We start from the raw sequence: 20,244 nt of genomic DNA, 5'->3' as shown, positions 1-20,244 counted from the left end.
CACGGAGGATACGTTTTTTATCTTTTTTCTCTGACTATTCTTTTCTCCAGATGAATAAGGCAACTGGTATCTGAGTCACAGCTGACCATAGATGGCTTCTCTATCCCTTCTCTCCAGACAAACAAGGCAACTGCCAGTTGCCTTATTCCTCTGGAGTGGAAGGACACATAAGCCATCTACAGTCAGCTTTGGGTCAGATTTTTTGGTATCCCAATCAAAGCCTTGTTTTGTTTGTCCTGAAAGAATATGAATGTGGTTGTCAGTTTGGGACAATTGTTCCTATTAGGAGGGCAAAACTTAAATATTTGAAGATGTACATAGTTTTGTGTGTTAGTATTAAGTTAATAGGTTTTAGGGGTGTATTGGGCTGTATTTTTTTTTGTTTAAGGGCTTTCAGTAAAATAAAAAGTTTTGTAAGATATAACATAGGCTCAAATGGATATGACAAGAAACAACTGTATAAAATATCAACTTGCCAAACATTAGTGTATGCATGTAACACAAAAGCTGGAATTAGATGCTTAACAAAAAAGCAGTTACAAACAAAAGGTGGGAAAAATAACTTTTTAACATAACACTTTCTGTATTATCTTTAAATGTAAATTGTCTCAAAGATATATACAAAATGTAATAGTAGTGAACTGTATTAAAATGTAGAGTGTATTAGCTATACTATAGGAGACACATTTGGAAAGAAGTGAACATGTGATTTTGATAAAAGAAGATTTTCAGGACGGCTATTCATCAGAATACATAGGACAAAGGAAAAGAGGAGTACTTATATTAATGGCAAGAGGTGCTCCAATAGTGATAAAAGAGGATAAAAAACATAATGGTAGATTTGTAGTACTAAGGGGCTACCAGCAAGGGAGGAGGATTACACTGACATGTATCTATATCCCATCTGAAACTGCTGTAATGGAGCTTAAGAAAATTCTGGGAGAAATAATGAGCTTTCAGCAGGGAATAGGGGGAATTGCACAGGACAAGAAGAGGAGCTATTGCAGAATGCTAAACAGAAAATAAGGGATTACCTCGATAATGTGCATGGGTTTAGAGAACTGCTGTTAAGCAACTGTTTTTTGATGATAACTCGAAAGCACAAAAACTTTTAGCACGACTCAGGCAACAGTAAGTAGAAAGGGTTGTCATCAAGCCTAAGGAGCCTTTAACCCTGTAGAGGTACTAAAAATATTTTGGAAATTTATGAAAGTCTGTATAAAGTGGAGAAATATGGAAATCAATGAAAGGCACAATTGGAAATGTTTTATTTTCAAACACCTTTATTGAATTATCACTTATGACACTATAATTAACAAACATTATACTTCATGTATATTGCTATATAGCATATAACCTAAACACCATTACATAAATTATTCAATTCCTGCCTTTTTTTTCCTTAAACAAGAAATGTCTTTATTAAACCATCACTTACTACATAGGCAGTCATACATTTATATATGTGAAAACAAACCACACTACACAATCCTAGTTGCATGCATTTTACATCAAAAGCCATACTGACACACTCCCAGTTGGAAACATTATACATCACGTATAATCTACCCAATCTTTTTCAATCAAACATTACATAGCTCATTTAAGTCCTGCCACCTTTTAAAACTCATTCCTCTCTTGCATGTATTGCTCCCACAGTTCTATTTTTTTCCTGTGTAGTTTGCTCCTACCCTTTTCTAAAGATCTCAATTCTAGTAGTTTTATCTCTGTTACTATATTCACTACATCTAGTATAGTTGGCTTAGATTTTGATGTCAATTTTCTAGTAACTGCTTTTTTGGCAGCTACCATTATTAGACACAGCAAGATCTTACTATGTCTAGGCAATTCCGATTCTGTATCACAGCTCAGAAAAATCATCTCTCTTGTCACACCAGTCTGCCCACCCAGCATCTCCAACAGTGCATCCTGCATGAAATCTACCAAGTCCACCAATTCACCACACTCCCAGAAAATATGTTCCCAATTGCCTCTTTCTTCCCCGTCACACTTCCACCATTTGCTGCTTGCCTGAGAAAATTTCTCTGGAGTCTACTTGAGGTATAGAAATATCTGTGTAAACATTTTCAGGCAAAAATCCTGAATCTTCTAGATTTTGTTTCATATTTGGGAGAGATACATATATCCTCCCATTGTTTGTTTGAAAATTGCTTATCCAAGCTCTCTCTAATCCTTTCTAACCCCCTCTGTTTGATTATTATAGTTATTATGCAATACTTTATATACTCTACTAATTATTCCTTTTTTAATAGCAGCTTCCATTCTAGATTCTATTAAAATACTACTAGTGCTGATTTTTCATCTCTGACCCCCACCCCACCCCATTTCTTTTTCTTTGCCATACTCTGATATCAATCCCTGTTAGGGAAGGCAATCTCTAACCTGCAGTCCAAATAAATTCTTGGAATCTTCCCATTCTATCATCTTTCTCTATCTAGTTATTTGTTCCCAATACCTTGGTTCCTTTGCCAGTTTTCTCCAATAAATTCTGGTCTTCTCATGCCTACTGTCTGTATCCCTATTTACAGTCATCACTATTGGCAGAATCACCTTTCTCCAGTCCCATGTTGGCTTAGTTCTTAGAATACTTGGATATAATATACTGTATGATTATTGTTATTCTACTTAAAGGCCTACATCCAAAATCCCAGTCTCTCCTTGTTTCTTGAGCCCTCCCCCCCCCATTTCATCATCAACCCTTTCTACTTTGAATTATAGCTTTCTACTTGTGCAATGTACAGGAGTCTTAACTGTGTAGCTCTGAAATACCCCTTCAAATTGGGTAATCCCAATCCACCCCTGTTATACTCTAAGATTTAACTTATCACACTTGACTCTTGTTGTCTCCACCCCACCCCCCGAGATAAAGTCATTCAGCTCTTTATTAATTGCTGTATACAACTTCTCCTCTGGTTGATAAAAATATGCCTGACCTGTGTATAAGACTAAAGAGACTAAAAACATTTTAACTGCTTCTACCCCACTATCCATATCCATGTAAGAAAGCTTTCACTTTCTCAGTTTTTGTATTGTCTTTTGTTTAATCTCTTCCCACATATCCTTAGCTGCCACAGTAAAATCATTTTTAATCCATACTCCTAAATACTTCATTTTGTCATGTCCCCATAAATATGGATATTCCTGAACTAATGTGTGTGGGTACAAATTTACATCTATTGCCTTTGTTTTAGCTTCATTAGTTTTGCATCCCTAAGATCTGAAACTGTCTCAAAATATTCCACAACATTGTAATGTCTCTTTCTGGTTTTGCCAAGTATAAAGTAATATCATCTGCAAACAAAGACAGCTTTTCTTGACCACCATACCATTTTTTTTTCTGGAAGTGTACTGAGTTGGTAGACTTCAAAGATTTCCTGCAGACTACTCTGTCAGAGTTACTGGGTGAACAAACTGGTGTAACTAAGGAAATTATTTTTTGAGCTGTGATACAGACTTGGAGTTGCCTAGACATAGTAAAGGAGTCTAATTATGCTGGCTGCCAAATAAAGCAATTACTAGAAAGTGGAAATCAAAGTTTAAACCAGTTGTACTAGAATAAGTGACTATTGTAAGAGAAATAAAACAACTAGAACCGGGATCTGTAGAAAGAGGTAGGAGCAAATTATATAGGGAAAAATGGGAATTCTGGAAAAAAAACATATGCAGAAGAAGAAAGAGTTTAAAAGAAGGTAGGATTTGAATGAGCTATGTAATATCTGACTGACAATGACTAGCTAGTTTATAAGTGATGTATAATGTTTGCAACTAAATTTATGTTAATATTTATGTATGTATGAATGCTTCTATCATACTTGATAATTTAATAAAGATGTTTCTTGTTTAAAAAAGAAAGAAAATGGGGTCCAGTTGGTGGCATTAGTAAGTTTGTTAAGAAGGGTTTGATTGCTTTAAGGGTTGTTTTTCAAGTGAAAGGAGATAAGGATGGGAGTTTTTTTTTTTAAGTAGGCTGGTTAGAAAAGATTGTTATGCTTTGTCACTAATGAATGTGATGAGTACTTTTAAAGTGGAGAAGAGGGTGAGACTGTTGGTAATTATAAAATTTAGTAGATTGTTTTCCTGTTTGGAAGTTAGGCCTAGTAGGCTTGCCAGATAGCTGAGTGAGGCTGTGATTACTTAAAATGTGAATGATTTCTAAGCAGGTGGATCATAAAATGGTTATATGAAAATGTCATAGTATGAGGTTGCCCTTAGGTTTACTGTGGAGGATTAGGTTATTGAGGAGTATTTTGAGTTTGTCTGGTTTACTTGGGGGGGGGGGGGTGGATTTAAGATATTTTTCCTGGTTGTGCATTGAAGGAGAGTTTGTAGCCTGGGAAGTGGTGGTTCAGGTTTGGTATGTCATTTTTAATCCATAACTTAGTTTTACCTCTGAAGCCTGTGTTGTAGGTGAAGAGAAATGCTTGTAAGTTGTTCCAGTTTGTTTTTGATGCTGCAGTGTTAGGGTGTACCCAAGATTGACTATTACAAGGGTTATGCCTATGGACTCATTACTTGAAATGGTAAAAGAATGAATACAACAGTACATAAGTTGTTTAAGCACTTTGTCAGTGCTTTGCCACCCTGTGCTATTTGAAAGGCAAACATTAATCCAACCACACCCAGCACTTTAGCTGTTGAACCTTGTTGAGAAAGACAGGTGGTTGATAGTCACAAAGGAAAAAGCATTATTTAGTCATTGAAGGTACCACTGGACTTAGTCATTTTATTTGAGTTTACTAATCTTTTATTGGAGATGAAGTAATTTCAAAGGCTGACAAAAGTAATACTGCATCTGTTTTCAAATAATGTGCATGATTTTTCCCAGTTTAAAAATAACTAAGTTGTCTGTGTACAGGATGCCTTGAAGCCTGTCTCTGCAGTGAGATCGTATGGCAGAAAAGATAAAGTTTGAAAATGTAACCTTGGGGAAGACTGTTTTGTGATAGTGTCCATCTGGGTGTAGTTGGCAGTCATTTGGAGAGTTATTTTCTCTGTGTGGTTCTTCAGACACTTAGGTTTAACCTTCACACAACCCAACACCTCAGTTAGTAGTGTATGAGCTATGCATTTGAATGTGTCTTTCCTTATGTGTAGTAATGCAACACCCATTAGGAAGCCTTTTTTATTTTGACAAATGTGACATATGACTCTGATGATTGCAGGTAAGGTGTTGAAGCATTACTTAAGCTCATGTTGGATTTGCAACTATAGGCCATACTTTCCTGTGTAGTCCAGGGTCTTTTGTGTATATTTTTTTAATATATTTTTGGCAATGAGCAGAAGTTTGTAGTAGGGCAGTAGTCCTAGAGAAAGGAGGGTGAGAGACTTTAGGAAGGGAATAACAGCATCAGGTTTGAATACTAGTAGCAGATTGTCAGTAAATGGTTACATATGTGGGTGAGGAGACACTACTCTTCTGTTGAAAGTTTCTGCACAGTGTTAAGTCAATGGCTAGAAAAAGAATGGAAGGCAATACAAGTTGACAGCATATGCTCCAGTTTATCTGTAGTGGTGTAGTCCTTTATTAAGTTAGCAAAGAAATTGTGAAAGTTAGTATGTCTGTAAGGGGTTTTAGAAGGGTCTCCAATCACTTCTTTAATCACCCTTCACAATAACTTTGGTTGACTAGTAAAAACAAATAGGTGTTCCTAATACAGACAAATTTGGAGGAGTTTCATATTTTGTACTCTCTTCTAACGGTGAGGAAGTTTTGGTAGGCAGTCTGAAAAGTTAAATTATTTTCCTGTGATCTCCAGGGTTATTACTATTTATTCATATGTGTTTCAGGAGCAAATATAGCAGATATTTTAATACATTTATTTTAATAGAATTAAAGCCGCTGTGGTGCGGCGGTTAGCATTGTTGCCTCACAGCAAGAGGTTCTCCGGTTCAAATCTCAGCTGGGTTGCCTTCTGTGCATGTCCCCCCTGCAGTCAAGTGAGTTTTAAAGACATGCAGGTAGGTGTGTGCATGTGCCTTCTGTGAAGGGTGCTGGTCTAGCAACTTGACACCGTAAAAACTTCACTGCCAATCAATCTGTGGACTGGTGATCCATTGTGGTGACCCCTAACAGGGAAAAGCCAAAGGAGATTGCTATTTTATTAGAATTAAAAAAAAAAAAAAAGATTTTTTCCATTTAGCCTTCTCATCTTACAGCAGAAGAATTTGTCATACATAGGGTTGAATTAAGTCAAGAAAGATGTTAAAGATAGTACTTTGGTTATTTTCCCTTAGGAGGGGGATATGAATCCACACTATGAAATTCAAGTAAATGCTGGATTTCCATACAGTTTACCCGCTGCTTATTTTGTTTCCCCTGTACATGATTTTTTTTTTAATCTAAACAAGAATATGTTGCTTAAGAGGGGTGGGAGGTTGGCATAATGGTTAAGGTGCTTACCTTAGAAACACAAGGTGCAGGGTTTGATTCTGACATGGGGTAATTGGCTAGGCTTAAAATGGCCCATAAGGTAGTTGGCCTAGTATTAACCTAAGACATACACTATTTCTAATAAACTTGGTAATGTCTACATATAAAATAAGTTTTCATTTTGTAGCCTTAGTGTTAAACTGCTTTACTATGGGGCTTTGGTCAGTGTGAGAGCAAAGTCCCATTCATGTTAGTATGTTTATATTTAGGTATTTCTTGAGCATATTTAGTATTTAAAATATTAAATGTAATTGCATTGTTGGTCCTTTTTAAGATTTTATACATTCAGTCACATTGTATATGTTTAAAAGTGGTTAAAATGTAGGTCTGTAGAAGACGAACATCACAACAGGGCTCTGTATATCACAATTGCTGTTCTGATTGTAAGCCTTATATTCTTTTTCCTAAAAATACATTCTTTTATTTCTTTTACAGATGTAAAATGGGGGTAACAGCACCCTCCAAAACAAATGCACACACTGCCTTCCTGCCTGTTATCTCACATTATTTCTCTCTCTCTTTTTAGGATGTGTTTCTGATTTGCTTCTCGCTTGTGAGTCCAGCTTCTTTTGAAAATGTTCGGGCAAAGGTATAGTATGTACCCACTTGCTCAGTTGTCTTTTTTTTTCTTTTCACAGAATGGTAGCTATTTTTGCCAGTCTCATGTACAGCCTGTGTTCACTACTGCACATCAAGCTAAGACATTCTAAACATTACAAGGCAATACACAGCATAAACATTTTAGAACTGTTTTTACAACTGGGGCTAGAATGTCTTGTTATTAAAGCAGGGCACGCATTGCAAGAATTAAGATAAAGTCCTCCAAGTAAATCGTGGAAACAAAGTTAGGCTACATTGCAGGACACTAGCAACAACAGAGCTGAGAGTGTCATAGCACATTTTAATGAAAGATATTCAGGTAATGTCATCCCAGTAAAAGCCTGAACTTTGGATAGGTTTGTTCCTCATATTAGGGTGTTTGATCTATAAAGAATATGATATTTTACAAGAAAACTAATATTGAATCAGGTAGCCTATTAAAAATGAGGGGACTTCTGACCTGTATAGACAGGAATTATTGTAGATAATGTAGGTAGTAAAGCTAACTGGGGATAATGGGGATAAGAGGTTCACAGTACCAGCTTCTCCAAGCATGGGTAATAATGCTGTAGGAACTGCGGCTGAGATGGATGTCACAGCTACTGCAGTCCCAATCTTTTCAAGCAGGAGTTACTGTAAGTGACGTGGAAAAGCACTGAGTATGTACTTGTGTATGGTGGAGGCTAGTAACTAATGTACACCCAACCTGTCACAGCAAGGGTCACTATGGGCAATGGTGTAATAAAAGTTACTGAGGGAGTGTGTAACTGCAGTCCCAGCATCTCCCAACAGGGGGTCACTGTAGGTCATATGAAAGAGAACCGAGTGTGCAGGAGCTCACAGGGAAGGCATTACTGACCTCTTTCAGCAGGAGACACTGTGAATAATGACAGACACAGGTTATGTGAGGGGTGTGGGTTCATATTTGCTAAGTTCTTTGTTTTTCTGTGTCAGAGTTATTGAGATCAATCACAACTGTACAAGATACAAAAAAATAACTGTCTTTCTATCACACAGTGGTATCCAGAGGTACGACATCACTGTCCAAACACTCCTATCATCTTGGTGGGAACAAAGCTAGATCTACGAGATGACAAAGACACAGTGGAAAGACTGAGGGACAAAAAGTTGGCTCCTATAACCTACCCTCAAGGGCTCGCTATGGCCAGAGAGATAGGTAAGGGATGTGTGTGAGCACACGTGTATATAAGTTTCCCTGTGCATGAGTGTGCGCGCATGCATATGTGTATGTGTCACCAATGACAATCACTGTATGGGGTAAGCACGTAACTGCTAATAACTGTAGCCTGGGGGGATCAGCAGAGGCACAACGAGCAGGGGCTGCCACTGGCCACAAATGAGTAGGAAGTCGCAAAAAGAATCTTTGTGTAGGCCTTTATGATTTGAGCCCACATAAGTAAGAAACTAAGCAGGGTGGGTGAGCTCACACTGCATATTATTGTCTTGCTCCAAGACGAAGTATCTGTGACTTGTCAGCTGCAGTCAGACTGTAAGGTTAGAATAAAGTTTATTTGGTCTGTGACTGACAGAAAATAGCCTGCTCTATTAGATTAAATGGCCAAGTAGGAACTTTCAGTTATTTTATGTAGGGTTATGTTCCTACAACCCCATATGGGGGGGGGGGGACTGTCTACATCCCATTTCTGTCAAAGAAAGTTATAAAATAATTTTTTAAAGTATTTTTAATCTTTTAAACCCAACCCACTGAGTTTCACTCATCTTTTCTTGAATGATTGATCAATTTCCTAAGGCAGTTCTGCATTCTGTGGCTTATCAGTAGGTGTGACAATGGTGGGGTGTAATAAAACAAAGTATGTCAGTGATAGAGGTAGAAATGTGGTTTGTGGTTAGTGGCTAAGACTTATAGGGAGGAGTCATATGCCAGGAATAGCCGAGGAGACAGAAAGGGCACAGGTTGTGCCTAGGCTTTTATTGGCTATAGCACTTTGAACAAAAATGGGGAACAGAATGGTATCTGCAAAATGCTTTGCTGATGTAAGCACTAAAATAAAACACGTTGTTGTTGGCAACCACAGAGATCTTACTTAAGACTCTAATTTGTTGATAGTGTGGTGCGTTGTGGCTTACTACCTGCTTAACATATAAAATTGCTATAAATATACTATGTATTATGGTAAAGAGATGGTAGCATGTGTACTCAGTATATTATGGTAGTGAAATCCTCTGATAGCTCAGTCAAATGTAAATCACATAAAAAAGCTGCTGTTAAAAGTAGGGATTATAGCCAAAGTTATCAGAGATGTTTGCCTTTTGTAGAAAGGAATTTCAAGGCCAAGAATGGAGACTCTTGGTGCTTTGGAGGTAACAGAAGAGTCACCGGAATCCCTGTAGATTTAATCAAGGAGTACCAGCAATGTATTTGTGGCTGTATTTGGGGATTGCAAGGCAGCTTGGCCTAAGCTGCAACACCAATGCGGTGAACTGAAAGGACTGAGCCATTAAGAAATTTGTTTAAATTGTTCTGGAAAACACAGAACTGAACTGTAAACTGACAAGAATTATGTTAGGATTACGTCCTATTTAAATTTATGTTAAAACTGTGAGGGAAAGCTGAAGCTTCTGAAGCCAGCCTGGGAGCTGACATAGATCAGTAGTATGAAATCAGGGAACACTATCTCTACCATTCAGGTAAATGAAACATTGTCTGAATCCTAGAAGCAAGAAATTTAAGTATTTTTTCTGACCTTTCTGGTAGAACAAATTTAATTCAGCATCACACTGAAACTATGCTAGGAACAAGGTATACCTAAAGTCACAAAGAACAACCAAAACTGAAGGAAAGAAAACAAATGCGTAAACTAGAAATTCATGATGAGTTGCAAAGTGAATGGGACTGTCTCACTGTGCTGGTGCTGAAGCCAGATGGCTCCATAAGATTTTGTAAATATTTCTAGGAATTGGATGCCATATCCAGATTTGACGGTTATCCAGTGCCCAGAGTAGATGAGCTCATACAGAGGTGAGGCAAAGTAGTGAATTTGATCACCATAGATTTAACTATAAGGCAGATTCCCTTCATCCTTGAAACCAAAGAGAAGACAGCATTTTTCACCTCTTAAAAGTCTTTCATTATACTGTATCACCAGGTCTTGCCACTTTTCAAGGAGCATGGTTAAAAAATTCTAAAATATCATGTCATGTACTCAGCAGCATTGAAAGTTCTGCAAATTTACTTGAGGAGTACCAGGAACCTCTTTATGGATGTATTTTGGTGTAAGGCAGCTTGGTCTGAGGTGTACCAAGTCTTTGAACTGCAACTTTTGTATTCTGATGAGACTCTTAAAAATTGGATTGGCAAAAACAGAGTTGAACTGTAAGTTGACTATAATTGTACCAAGTAAAAACAGTTTACTATTAAATGTCTGAAGTGCCTGTGCTCAACCAGCATGCGGTCGAAAAGCATTTTTCAAATGGGCAGAATGCCGAACCAAAATATATCTACTACACTACAGTGAATGGGTAGTGTAGTTCGAGTATCTGAGTTCAGCATTATGCATGGAGATCGCGGTTCAGTGAGAACAGGGAATTAACCCATTTCCTCACTGTAGTGCAGTCTCAGAGTTGGTATATTTAATTTGCAGGGGGTGGGGAGGTGCAGGGGGGACATAGCCCCCCCCCCTGCAAAATAGTACAATTAACATACTGTTGACTGTAGGGTGTAACAGTATGTTAAGGTGCATAGCATGGATGACTGATGTCACATCCTGCTATGTCGTATACATCGAACTATGGATGTCGATGTATTTATTTTTGCCATAGCTGCTGCTTTGAAGTTCTAAATTTTGCATATCAGGTCGACCATTGTGACTGGTCGACAAATGCAGTTTTGGAATTTCAATAGTAAACCAGTAAAAGCATACTTCTTAGTGCAAGAAGTCAGGACAAAGCCTAAAACAATGAGGGACAAAGGCCCACAATAGGGACAGATTTTAAATACTGCCCTTATAAGCTTAGAAAGTTGTTAGAATAACAGGATTTTGTTAACAAGAATTTTATGAAAGATATGATGTGTGAAACTCAAAGGTATGTCATCATTTTGTGACTTCAGTCCTCAGTGATTTGAAAGGAAACTACAAATTTTATGAACAAGAAATATAAGGCAAAAATCTGGACAGTTGATATGTATGCATAAAAGCGTGCCCATTACATTTATATATGTGTGCATGCCTGTGCGTGTGTATATGTAGTAAGTATGACAGACCAGACACTGGAGGCAAAACATATATAAAACATTGATTTATTTTCTCAAGTTAAATAATGACCCATGTGGCTTTGCAGCCTCAAATAAAAATTGTAGCACCTTAGATTGCTTTCACCCAATATGCACAGCCTACTTACATGCAACTCACACATTTTAAAGGCACATTAAAACTTCCAGGCAATGTGTACAAATATCCCCCCAGCACAAATCAACTAGGTGGTGAATCATATCAGTGGGTTGTAGGCCCTGCACAACCCATCATCATTTATTTTAGACTGGGTCTATGGGCCACTGTATACCAAAATGGTTAGAGGAACAGTGCCCACAGGTGCAACTTTGTATTGACATCAGTTTTCCTAGCTATTGTAAAGAGGCATGATCCATTAACAGACTGAAATGAAGGCTTCACAAATACTGTTTGAAGGCACAGAAAGCTCACTTTATTGCTAGACACACTCAGTAGATCAGTGTAATTTCTGCATTGTTCATCTTCTTGCTGGAGTAACACACAGGGTGTTCATCTTCTGAGTCTTGGGATAGCACTCCATTGCACCCCTACCATGTGTGTCAGTACAGGTTCAGAGAAGATGAACTTTTTTCAGTTTATTAAATAATCTGTCTGACTTAAGAGATCATTGCACATTAGCAGGAGCCTTCCCTCTTGTGGGATTTATCAAGAGTGAGGCAATAGTCACAAACTTAGACACAAGCTTTCCGCAGTACAGCTAATTAAAAAAAAAATCATCTGTCTCTTAGTAGAGGATACAGGCCAGTGTTTTTATTTTATGGACTCTATTTTTTTTCTAGGTGTGGCCTTACTAATTAAGTTCCAGTAAGGTACCCCCTTTTGGTCGACTAAACAGCTAATCAACTGGTGTTCATAATTGCACAATTCCCAGGATTTGGGAATTTTGTGCAGTCTTGGAGTTAGTGTATATAATTAGCAGGGGTTGTGGGAATGCAGGGAGACTTCCCCCCTTTAAAAAATGTGTTTTTTAAATGCATTTATTTTATTTTTAAGTTTTGCATGTGCCAAAGTTGTTTCTGGTGCATGCATAGTAGTGTGTCAACATCTGTGCTTTCAATGCATTGTGGTGTCTATTTGGGATGGTGATAAACACAAATGTTTATAAAACTAGCATAATTATATATAGATATACGTTTATAATATGCTACTCTTTAAGGTTTCAGTCTAACCCTCTTTCCAGAGACTCTCTCTGTATTCTGTTCTATTAGTTTTGGTTTCCTGGGTATCTCTAAGAACAGTCTTTTATTTCTTAACAAAAATTCTCTGAACTCCTGCTTTTGTACTTTTGCCAGCGAGTCCCCTGTCTGCAGCTCAGATAGGGATTTGTGGTCTGTTGTATGAGCTTTCACTTGTAAGATGTTTATCAGATTCTTTAATTCTTTTTATGGCTTCATCCCATCAATGCGATCATTTTGATCTTTGTTTTCCTTTCTTGCCTATGTGACCTTATAAACGCATTTCTTCTTTGCATCATCTCCAAAGTTTTCCTTGGAAAGCACTAAAAAGTACCTGACCTCTTGGATTAAATTACTGAAATCAGGCATTTTATAATCTCATTGCTGTATTTCCTAGAGTCTGTATATATGATCCTTTAATGAACATTACTAGTTTGAATCTATCCTGCAAACGAACATAGGCCCCAATTCCGAAAGACTTGCTTTCAGTGTAAGAAACCACTTACACTGACAGCAGGTGTTTTGGAATCTGGCCCCTGTTGGAAGCCTGTTTATAGGCAGGCCTTATACCGAAGTAATTTACTGACACTGAGAGCAAGTCTTCTGGAATCAGGGCAGACTTGCACTGAGATCAGCTATTTTGTAATCTTACCCATAGTGCTGTATAAAAATTTTAAATGGTGTCTTTTCTTCTTTCAAAGTTTCCTTAGCAATGTCAAGCATCTCTCTCAGATACCTGCCTTACAGAAGTTCAAATGGGGTAAACCTGTCCAGAACTTCTGGCATCTCTCTGTAACATGATTTTTGTCATCTACATCAACAACTTCACTCAGATAGATTTTAGGGTTTATTAAGACTCTTTACTAATCCATCACTCTGCAGATGGTAGACTAATGTCTTCAGCTGTTTGACTTTAAAGCAGTTACATAACTGATTCAGTACCCTTGCAATGAGTGATTATTAGGCATCCCTTTAGGATTATCCACTTTGGAGTTAACAGTACCAGTTCTCTGGCAATAATGTTAGCATTACCTTTGCTTATTGGCACAGATTCCAGAGACTATAGCTCATTGTAAGTGGTATTTACTGATGCTCATTGCTAGATCTTACCATTGGGCCCATGATGTCCACAGCGGTATGTTCACAGGTACTTCCACGAAAGGCATTGAGAAAGAGACTTTTATATCCAGGATGGGGTGCAGTTTTCTGGCATTCTGTAATAGAGGTACACAAGTTGTCAATCTTATTCATTATGCCTGACCTATAAAACTTTAACAATTGCCCTGGCCCTCTCGTGACCCAGTATAAGACTATGAGCTAGCTTTATTACTAGCATCTTATAAAGTTTTGGTATTAGTATGGCTGCACAATTTCTTCTCTTTCTTTACCCACCCTATATAAGAGACCATCTCAACTCAAAATAGAGGCAGGAAGTAACAGGAGAATGCTGTTCACTACTTTTCCTTCAGCTTTGATTATATTCTCGATCTTGTCTTATTTAAAAGTATCATTTTCCCATTATGCCTTTTTGATGTTTATGTGGCGTATTTGCCCATCAACCCATGGTTACCTTCTTTGGTAACTTGTCCTGAGGTGAAAGGTGTAGTTTCTTCTCCCCCAAAACACTGGTACTGCAGCTTCTTCTGTTGCTTTCCCCGCAAATGGTAGTTTTAAGCAAAAAAATCCTTTTCTGATGTACTTTTTGTGCTATCAGCATATACCATTTGCGTGCTCCCATTCCTTTTGGATAGGTCTTTCTCTCTAGATTACTGTAAGTAGGTAAGGTTTGTTTCTACTCTTTTCTAAAGATCCCAATTCCAGTTATTTTATGTTACTATATTCACTACTTCTAGTAAAGTTGGTTTAGACTTTGATTTCAATTTTCTAGTAATTGCTTTTTTGGCAGCCACCATAATTAGACTCAACAAGGCCTTACTATATATAGGCAATTCCGACTCTGTCTCATAGCTCAAAAAAAATTTTCCTTAGTTACACCAAGTTGCTCACCCAGTATGTGTGACAAAGCAGTCTGCGGGGAATCTTTAAAGTCTGCCAACTCATTACACTCCCACAAAATATGTTCCCGGCTAACTTTTTCTTCCCTATCACACCTCCAACATTTGCAATCTACCTAAGGAAAAATTCTTTGGAGTCTACTTGGGGTACAGTAAACTCTCAGTTAATCAGCACCCATGGGGATTCGTAAATGCCAGATAACTGTAGCTTCTGGCTATTAAAAATAAGTCTGATTAATACTGTACCTTATACTATTCGTTTGGCTTGACATGCTCAGTTTGGGGAGAGAGGGAATGTATTCCTATCTTCCTTTTTAAAAGCTCAAATTCTAAAAAGGTAAGGTATGTTTCTGGGGGGGGGGCAGAAAGTGCAAGACATGAAAATTGTACTGTATTTCAATTTTTTTTCTGGTTGCTTAAGTTCCAGTTAACTGAGAGTTTAGTGTGTAACAATATTAGTGTATAACAATACCTATGTAAACACTTCAAAGAAAAGATCCTAAATCTTCTAGACTTTGTTGCATATTTGGGAGACTTGCATATATCCCCCATTGTTTCTTTGTGAATTGCTTATCCAGTCTCTCTTCCCACTCCTTTCTTCTCTGATTCTTACAGTTATCATGCAGCATTTTGTAAGCTGTACTAATTATTCCTTTTTTAACAGCAGTTTCTGTTCTAGATTCTATTAAAAACTCTACCAGTGATGGTCTTTCACTTAAGATCCCCCTATTTCTTTCTCTTTGCCTGTAATCTGATATCAGTCCTTGATAGGGAAGGCAATCTCCATCCTGCAGTCCAAATAAATTCTTGGTCTCTTCCCATTCTATCACTCTTTCCTGTCTAATTATTTGCTCCCAATATCTTGGTTCTTTTACCAGTTTTCTCCAATACATTCTAGCCCCCCCTTGCCTATTGTCTGTATCCCAAAATGCAGTCACCCCTATCGGCAGCTGTACTGTTTCTATGTACTGTTTTTTGCCCCCACAAAATGCCGGACATTCATCAAGCTGGTGGGTGTCACAGTTGTCCATTCATTCCTTACAAGATTAAGAACTTTGTGCTCATTCATTTCCCCCCTGTCAGGTGACCGTGATCTACAGCACAACCACTAAAGGGTTTTCATTTTAATCTCTAACTTCACCCTCATGTGGTGACATAAGTACCCAGGTCATGGTGGGGTTTACCACTGTTCCCTACATAGGAGCATGCATGCATGCTCCTACACACACTTTGTGAGAGCTGCAGCACCCATCCTGGGCAGCCCACAGCTGTCTGGGACCTGTCTCTGCCTGTCCATGGAGCAGCATGGCCAAAAGCTAAGGTGCCACCAGATCTCTTCCCAGTCAGGTACAAGCCACACCTTTCTCCTTGCAGCTGTTCAATGATTGGGCCAGTAATCAAACTCAGGTTGCCTGGCCACAATCTGGCCTTTGGCTGTAGCTCTCTGAGCCATAGAGTTGGGGAAAGGGCTTGAGCCGTTTTAACTGAGGATGACCTTAGCACCTGCAAGGATCAAAAGAACCTTCCCTCCAAAATTCTGTTCTTGTGATGATGCTCCAGCTATGGTCTTGGGCTGCCTGGTGAAACCTCTTGCTGATCTCAATGTGAGAAAATTTCTAACAATGCCACTTACCAGGTAGGAAAGTAAGCCAAGAGTTGGTTACCTCTTTCTTTATGTCACACCTCTAACATTTGCTACTACCTGAAAAAAATTCTTTGAAGTCTACTTGGGTTATAAAAATACCTATTCAGACACTTCCAAGCAAAAATCCTAAATCTTCTGGACTCTGTTGCATATTTGGGAGCCATACATACATACATCCTCCAATTTCCCCCTGTAAATTGCTTTTCCAGTCTCTCTTCCCAATCTTTTGTAATATCTTCAGATTAATTCTTATAGTTATTGTGTACTACGTTATATGCCCTACTAATTATCCCTTTTCTAACATCAGCTTCTGTTCTACATTCAGCTAAAAACTAACAGAGAAGTCTTTCATTTATGATTCCTCTATGGGTATGAAAAAGAATGTAACAGATATCCAGGGAAAAATTACAAAATAATGCAAACAATTCTAAGTACATGTTGTAATTATGCAAAATAATAATACTACACAGTATTAGTGATAATAGAAAATATTAGTAACAATCTTTTTGAAGTTATACAAAGTAGGAGAAGTGTAATCTAACAAGATGAAAATATATACAATATACAATACACACAACATAAAAACAGTATTTGATACATTTTGGTGCACATAACATACATGCAGTGTCATTCAGCTATGTATACTTCTGTAGTTTTCTGTCATTTCAGTTTGAAATGATTTTGTGTTTTTAAAATGAAAATAAACATAGCAGAATAGCTAGTTTCTCCTATATGAGGATATCATCATTCTTAACCCACCAGGTATTTGAGGTGTGACAATTAAACCTAGTTTAAAATACTTAGGCGTAACATTTTCACAAATCACTGCCTGTCTTCACAAAGATAGAGTCTTAAAATCTTGGAATTCAATTAAATTTAACATTAAAAGATGGCCTGATGTGAAATTATCTATATTATCAAATGTTCCAACAATAAAGACAAGTATTTTCCTAACTTCTACTTCATATTATATCATCCTGCCAACACACTACCATTGCAAAACTCATCTGTTATCCAAAATTAACTATAATGTTTCTTATACTCAGGAGGGGTAAATCTACTGGATCTGAATACTTTCCACTCAGTGATACGTAAATAAAATCTAGATGACTTCCCATCATACCTCTCAACCTGGAAACATCAAAAATCTGGACAAGGGTCATGAAAAATAGGTACAAATCTGTACGCTGATTAACATCTAATTTGCATACATAATTACGTAACCCCACCCACTCCAATGAAATTGTGGGATACCAACTTTCAAACACAAACTGAAGAACAGACAACCAAAATATGGTGCCAGAGTCCCCCTGCAGCCATTCCAATGTCCAATTACCTGGCAATGTCGCCCCATTTACCATAAACACTAATATGTGCATACTGCTTTACTTGTACGATTTGGATTTTATTTTTACATTTTGCAGCACATGAATGCACAAACACCAACAGAAATCTGATAAACAAAGCAATAGTGTCTCACAATGAAAATAGACTTGGCATTAAAACTTCTCTGTCCTTGAAACTCACATTCATTGAAACAGCATTGAAACCTGCACCACATCCAAAGAAAATGCATCTGGCCAGTGGTGGATAAAGATTACCTTTACTTCTGAACTTGCAGTTTTAAAAACACTTTTTTTTTACTTTGAAGTGCTGATCCTGGCTGTTTTCCTCCCCTTTCAGATCAATAGGGATGAGTTTGCACTCACGTGCTTCAGGCATCTCTCCAAAGCACTGGGCAGCCTTTTGATTGAGCTTTCAGTACAACACTTAATATAATATAAGCAAGTTGGTGGGTCTTTATACTTGGTGCCAGCAGCAGCAAAATTTTAAATTGATTATGAGCTAAGCAAAGTAATTTACTCAATGCAGTTACCTGTGTTAGCTTGAAAAATAAATATTTGTATTTATTTTATTTTTTCTACAAGCTTGGGAGTGTGGAAGAAAAAAATGTTGCTATATTTTACAAAACAGAAGTAGCTCCTTTAATTACTCCGTGGAGGATTCCAACCTGACTGCACTAACTTTGGTTACAATACAAGCTTCCCAGAAAGCAACGTAGCATTCAACCACTTTGCTGAAGAATGAGGGACAAGCTCAAAAAATAACGAAGGCACACGCTTAAATTGGGACAAATTCTAAATGTCATATATATTTAGAAAGTTACTAGAATTACAAGTTTCACATTTGCAATATCATAGGCAAAACCAAAGAATAATAAAGGACAAAGGTTGTGGGGACACCAAATGAGGACCTCTAAACTGGGTCCCAAATGTCAGTTACACAGAGGACCTCTAAACTGGGTCCCAAATGTCAAGTTACACCTCTAATATACACACAACTCTGTTATATATGCACACGCACACACACACAGTTACCTGACACCTTCCCCCACTTCAGTGCTTATGCTCAATTAAACTTACCTTCTCACTACTCATGATTCTTCTGTTCTACTTTTGTACCCATGTTTTCAATTTTTAAAACCGAACATTCTCTAAGATCTTTGCATTTAACTTTGATTGCTGTACTATGTTACTATCCTCATACTTTTCTCCTATCAAGCAAGCTTCTTTTTAATTTTGTGTGTAGTTTGCTCTTGTGCAAGCTTAATCAGGAGAAACCAGTTACTGAACACAAAACTACAATTCCAAACATTCTCTGCCTTGTTTTCCTTGCCTGTCTGTCTCCTCCCATTTCCATATTACTCAGCAGAAGAACAAATGTTATGTGAAAACCTACTACTTTCCCCTCATTTCACATTCCTATTAACCTGTCACTGTTCCAACCACTGCTCATTGTGTTAGTATTCAGGTACCTACACTTATTTCTTGTCCAGATTAGTCTAAGTACAAGTTCAGATGGTCGAACCCTGTGACATACTGACTCAGTTGTTTTCCTTACTAACACAATACTCTACATGATTGTTCCTTACCTAATTCCCAGCAAAGTCCCAAGCTAGCAGCGAAAACGGCAGCAGATTTAAAGCAAACAAAGTCCCAGGCCAGGCGCCAGCAGATTAAGTCCCAAACCAACAATGAAAACAGCAGCAGATTTAACCTCAAAGCCAGCATTCTTCTCTCGGCAGCACCAAAGTCAGCAGTTTCAGTCCAAAACGGCATTCTCTCGGCAGCAGCAGTAACGTCTTCACTCTTCAGTTATTTTCAAATTCTTCTCGGCAGCAAAGCACTTCCCGCCTGCTCGCAGCCAGCCAGAAATGATGACGTGAGATCCTTGAGCTCAATTCCGACTGGCTGGTAGTGCTGACGGAGCTGACATCATCGTGCACGTGATGACATCAGCTCCGACAGCGCGAAAATTAAAAAAATAAAGAAAGAAATCAGAAATGAAGGGGTGCCACTCGGGAATCATGGCATCCCTTAATTTGGACCCCAAAACTCGGTACAAAACGAGTGATTCGGACGGTTGGGAGGTCTGCTTCCCATTTGGTCACATATTTCATAGACTCATGTCATATTCTATTTATTTTATTATTTTTATTTTATTTTACATTTGTTGACCGGGCTAGTCTAGCTGGATAGATGTCCATTTTCAGTAGAGGCCCAGGGAGAAAAGCTCCAAAGACATATGCAAGAAAAATACAAATATAAAACTCCCATATAATAAATAAAAAGAAGTAACAGTAAAGATACATACAAAACTGAATTTAGAAAGTAGTAGCCATTTGAAAAGTAAACAAAATTATTATTTTTTTTTTTTTTCATAATAGCAATAGATGAACATTCATTATAACAATATTAACATCAATAGTTCAAATGAGCTTTGCAAGGACAGTAAGGGCTTCTGTAGAAATTCAAGACAGAAAGTAAATATACATACATAATGATGTAAGGATGTTAATGACGAGATATAGGAAAGTTAGTCAGGGTTAGTGCAGGAACATAACCAGTGTGTATTGAGATATAATTTTAGTTTCTTTTTAAATAGTGTAGGAGATGACAGAGAAGTGAGCTCAGTAGGAAGTGAATTCCATAACTTTCCAACAGTATTAGAGAACAGGGTATCACCTCCTGAGTTGTAAGATCTGCAAGTGTTAATAAGAAGTTTGTTAGATGAACGTAGGTTTTTG

At 37.7% G+C, this 20,244-nt stretch overlaps 1 protein-coding gene across 1 annotated transcript in view; it reads left to right on the top strand.

Annotated features, from left to right (window-relative positions):
* The window catches only part of RAC3 (Rac family small GTPase 3), a 296,914-nt gene that overhangs the window by 203,797 nt on the left and 72,873 nt on the right, over positions 1–20,244 (top strand). Inside the window, exons 4-5 of the mRNA XM_044068215.1 lie at positions 6,978–7,040; positions 8,069–8,228. Of these exons, the coding sequence (XP_043924150.1) occupies positions 6,978–7,040; positions 8,069–8,228 (223 nt within the window). The remainder of the gene's footprint in view (positions 1–6,977; positions 7,041–8,068; positions 8,229–20,244) is intronic.

Source organism: Protopterus annectens, chromosome 4.part0 (genome assembly GCF_019279795.1).
Source record: "Protopterus annectens isolate FY-2018-M chromosome 4.part0, PAN1.0, whole genome shotgun sequence".
NCBI classification, from domain to species: domain Eukaryota; kingdom Metazoa; phylum Chordata; order Ceratodontiformes; family Protopteridae; genus Protopterus; species Protopterus annectens.
The sequence above is the reverse complement of the archived record's forward strand: the minus strand, read 5'-3'. Positions and strand labels throughout refer to the sequence as shown.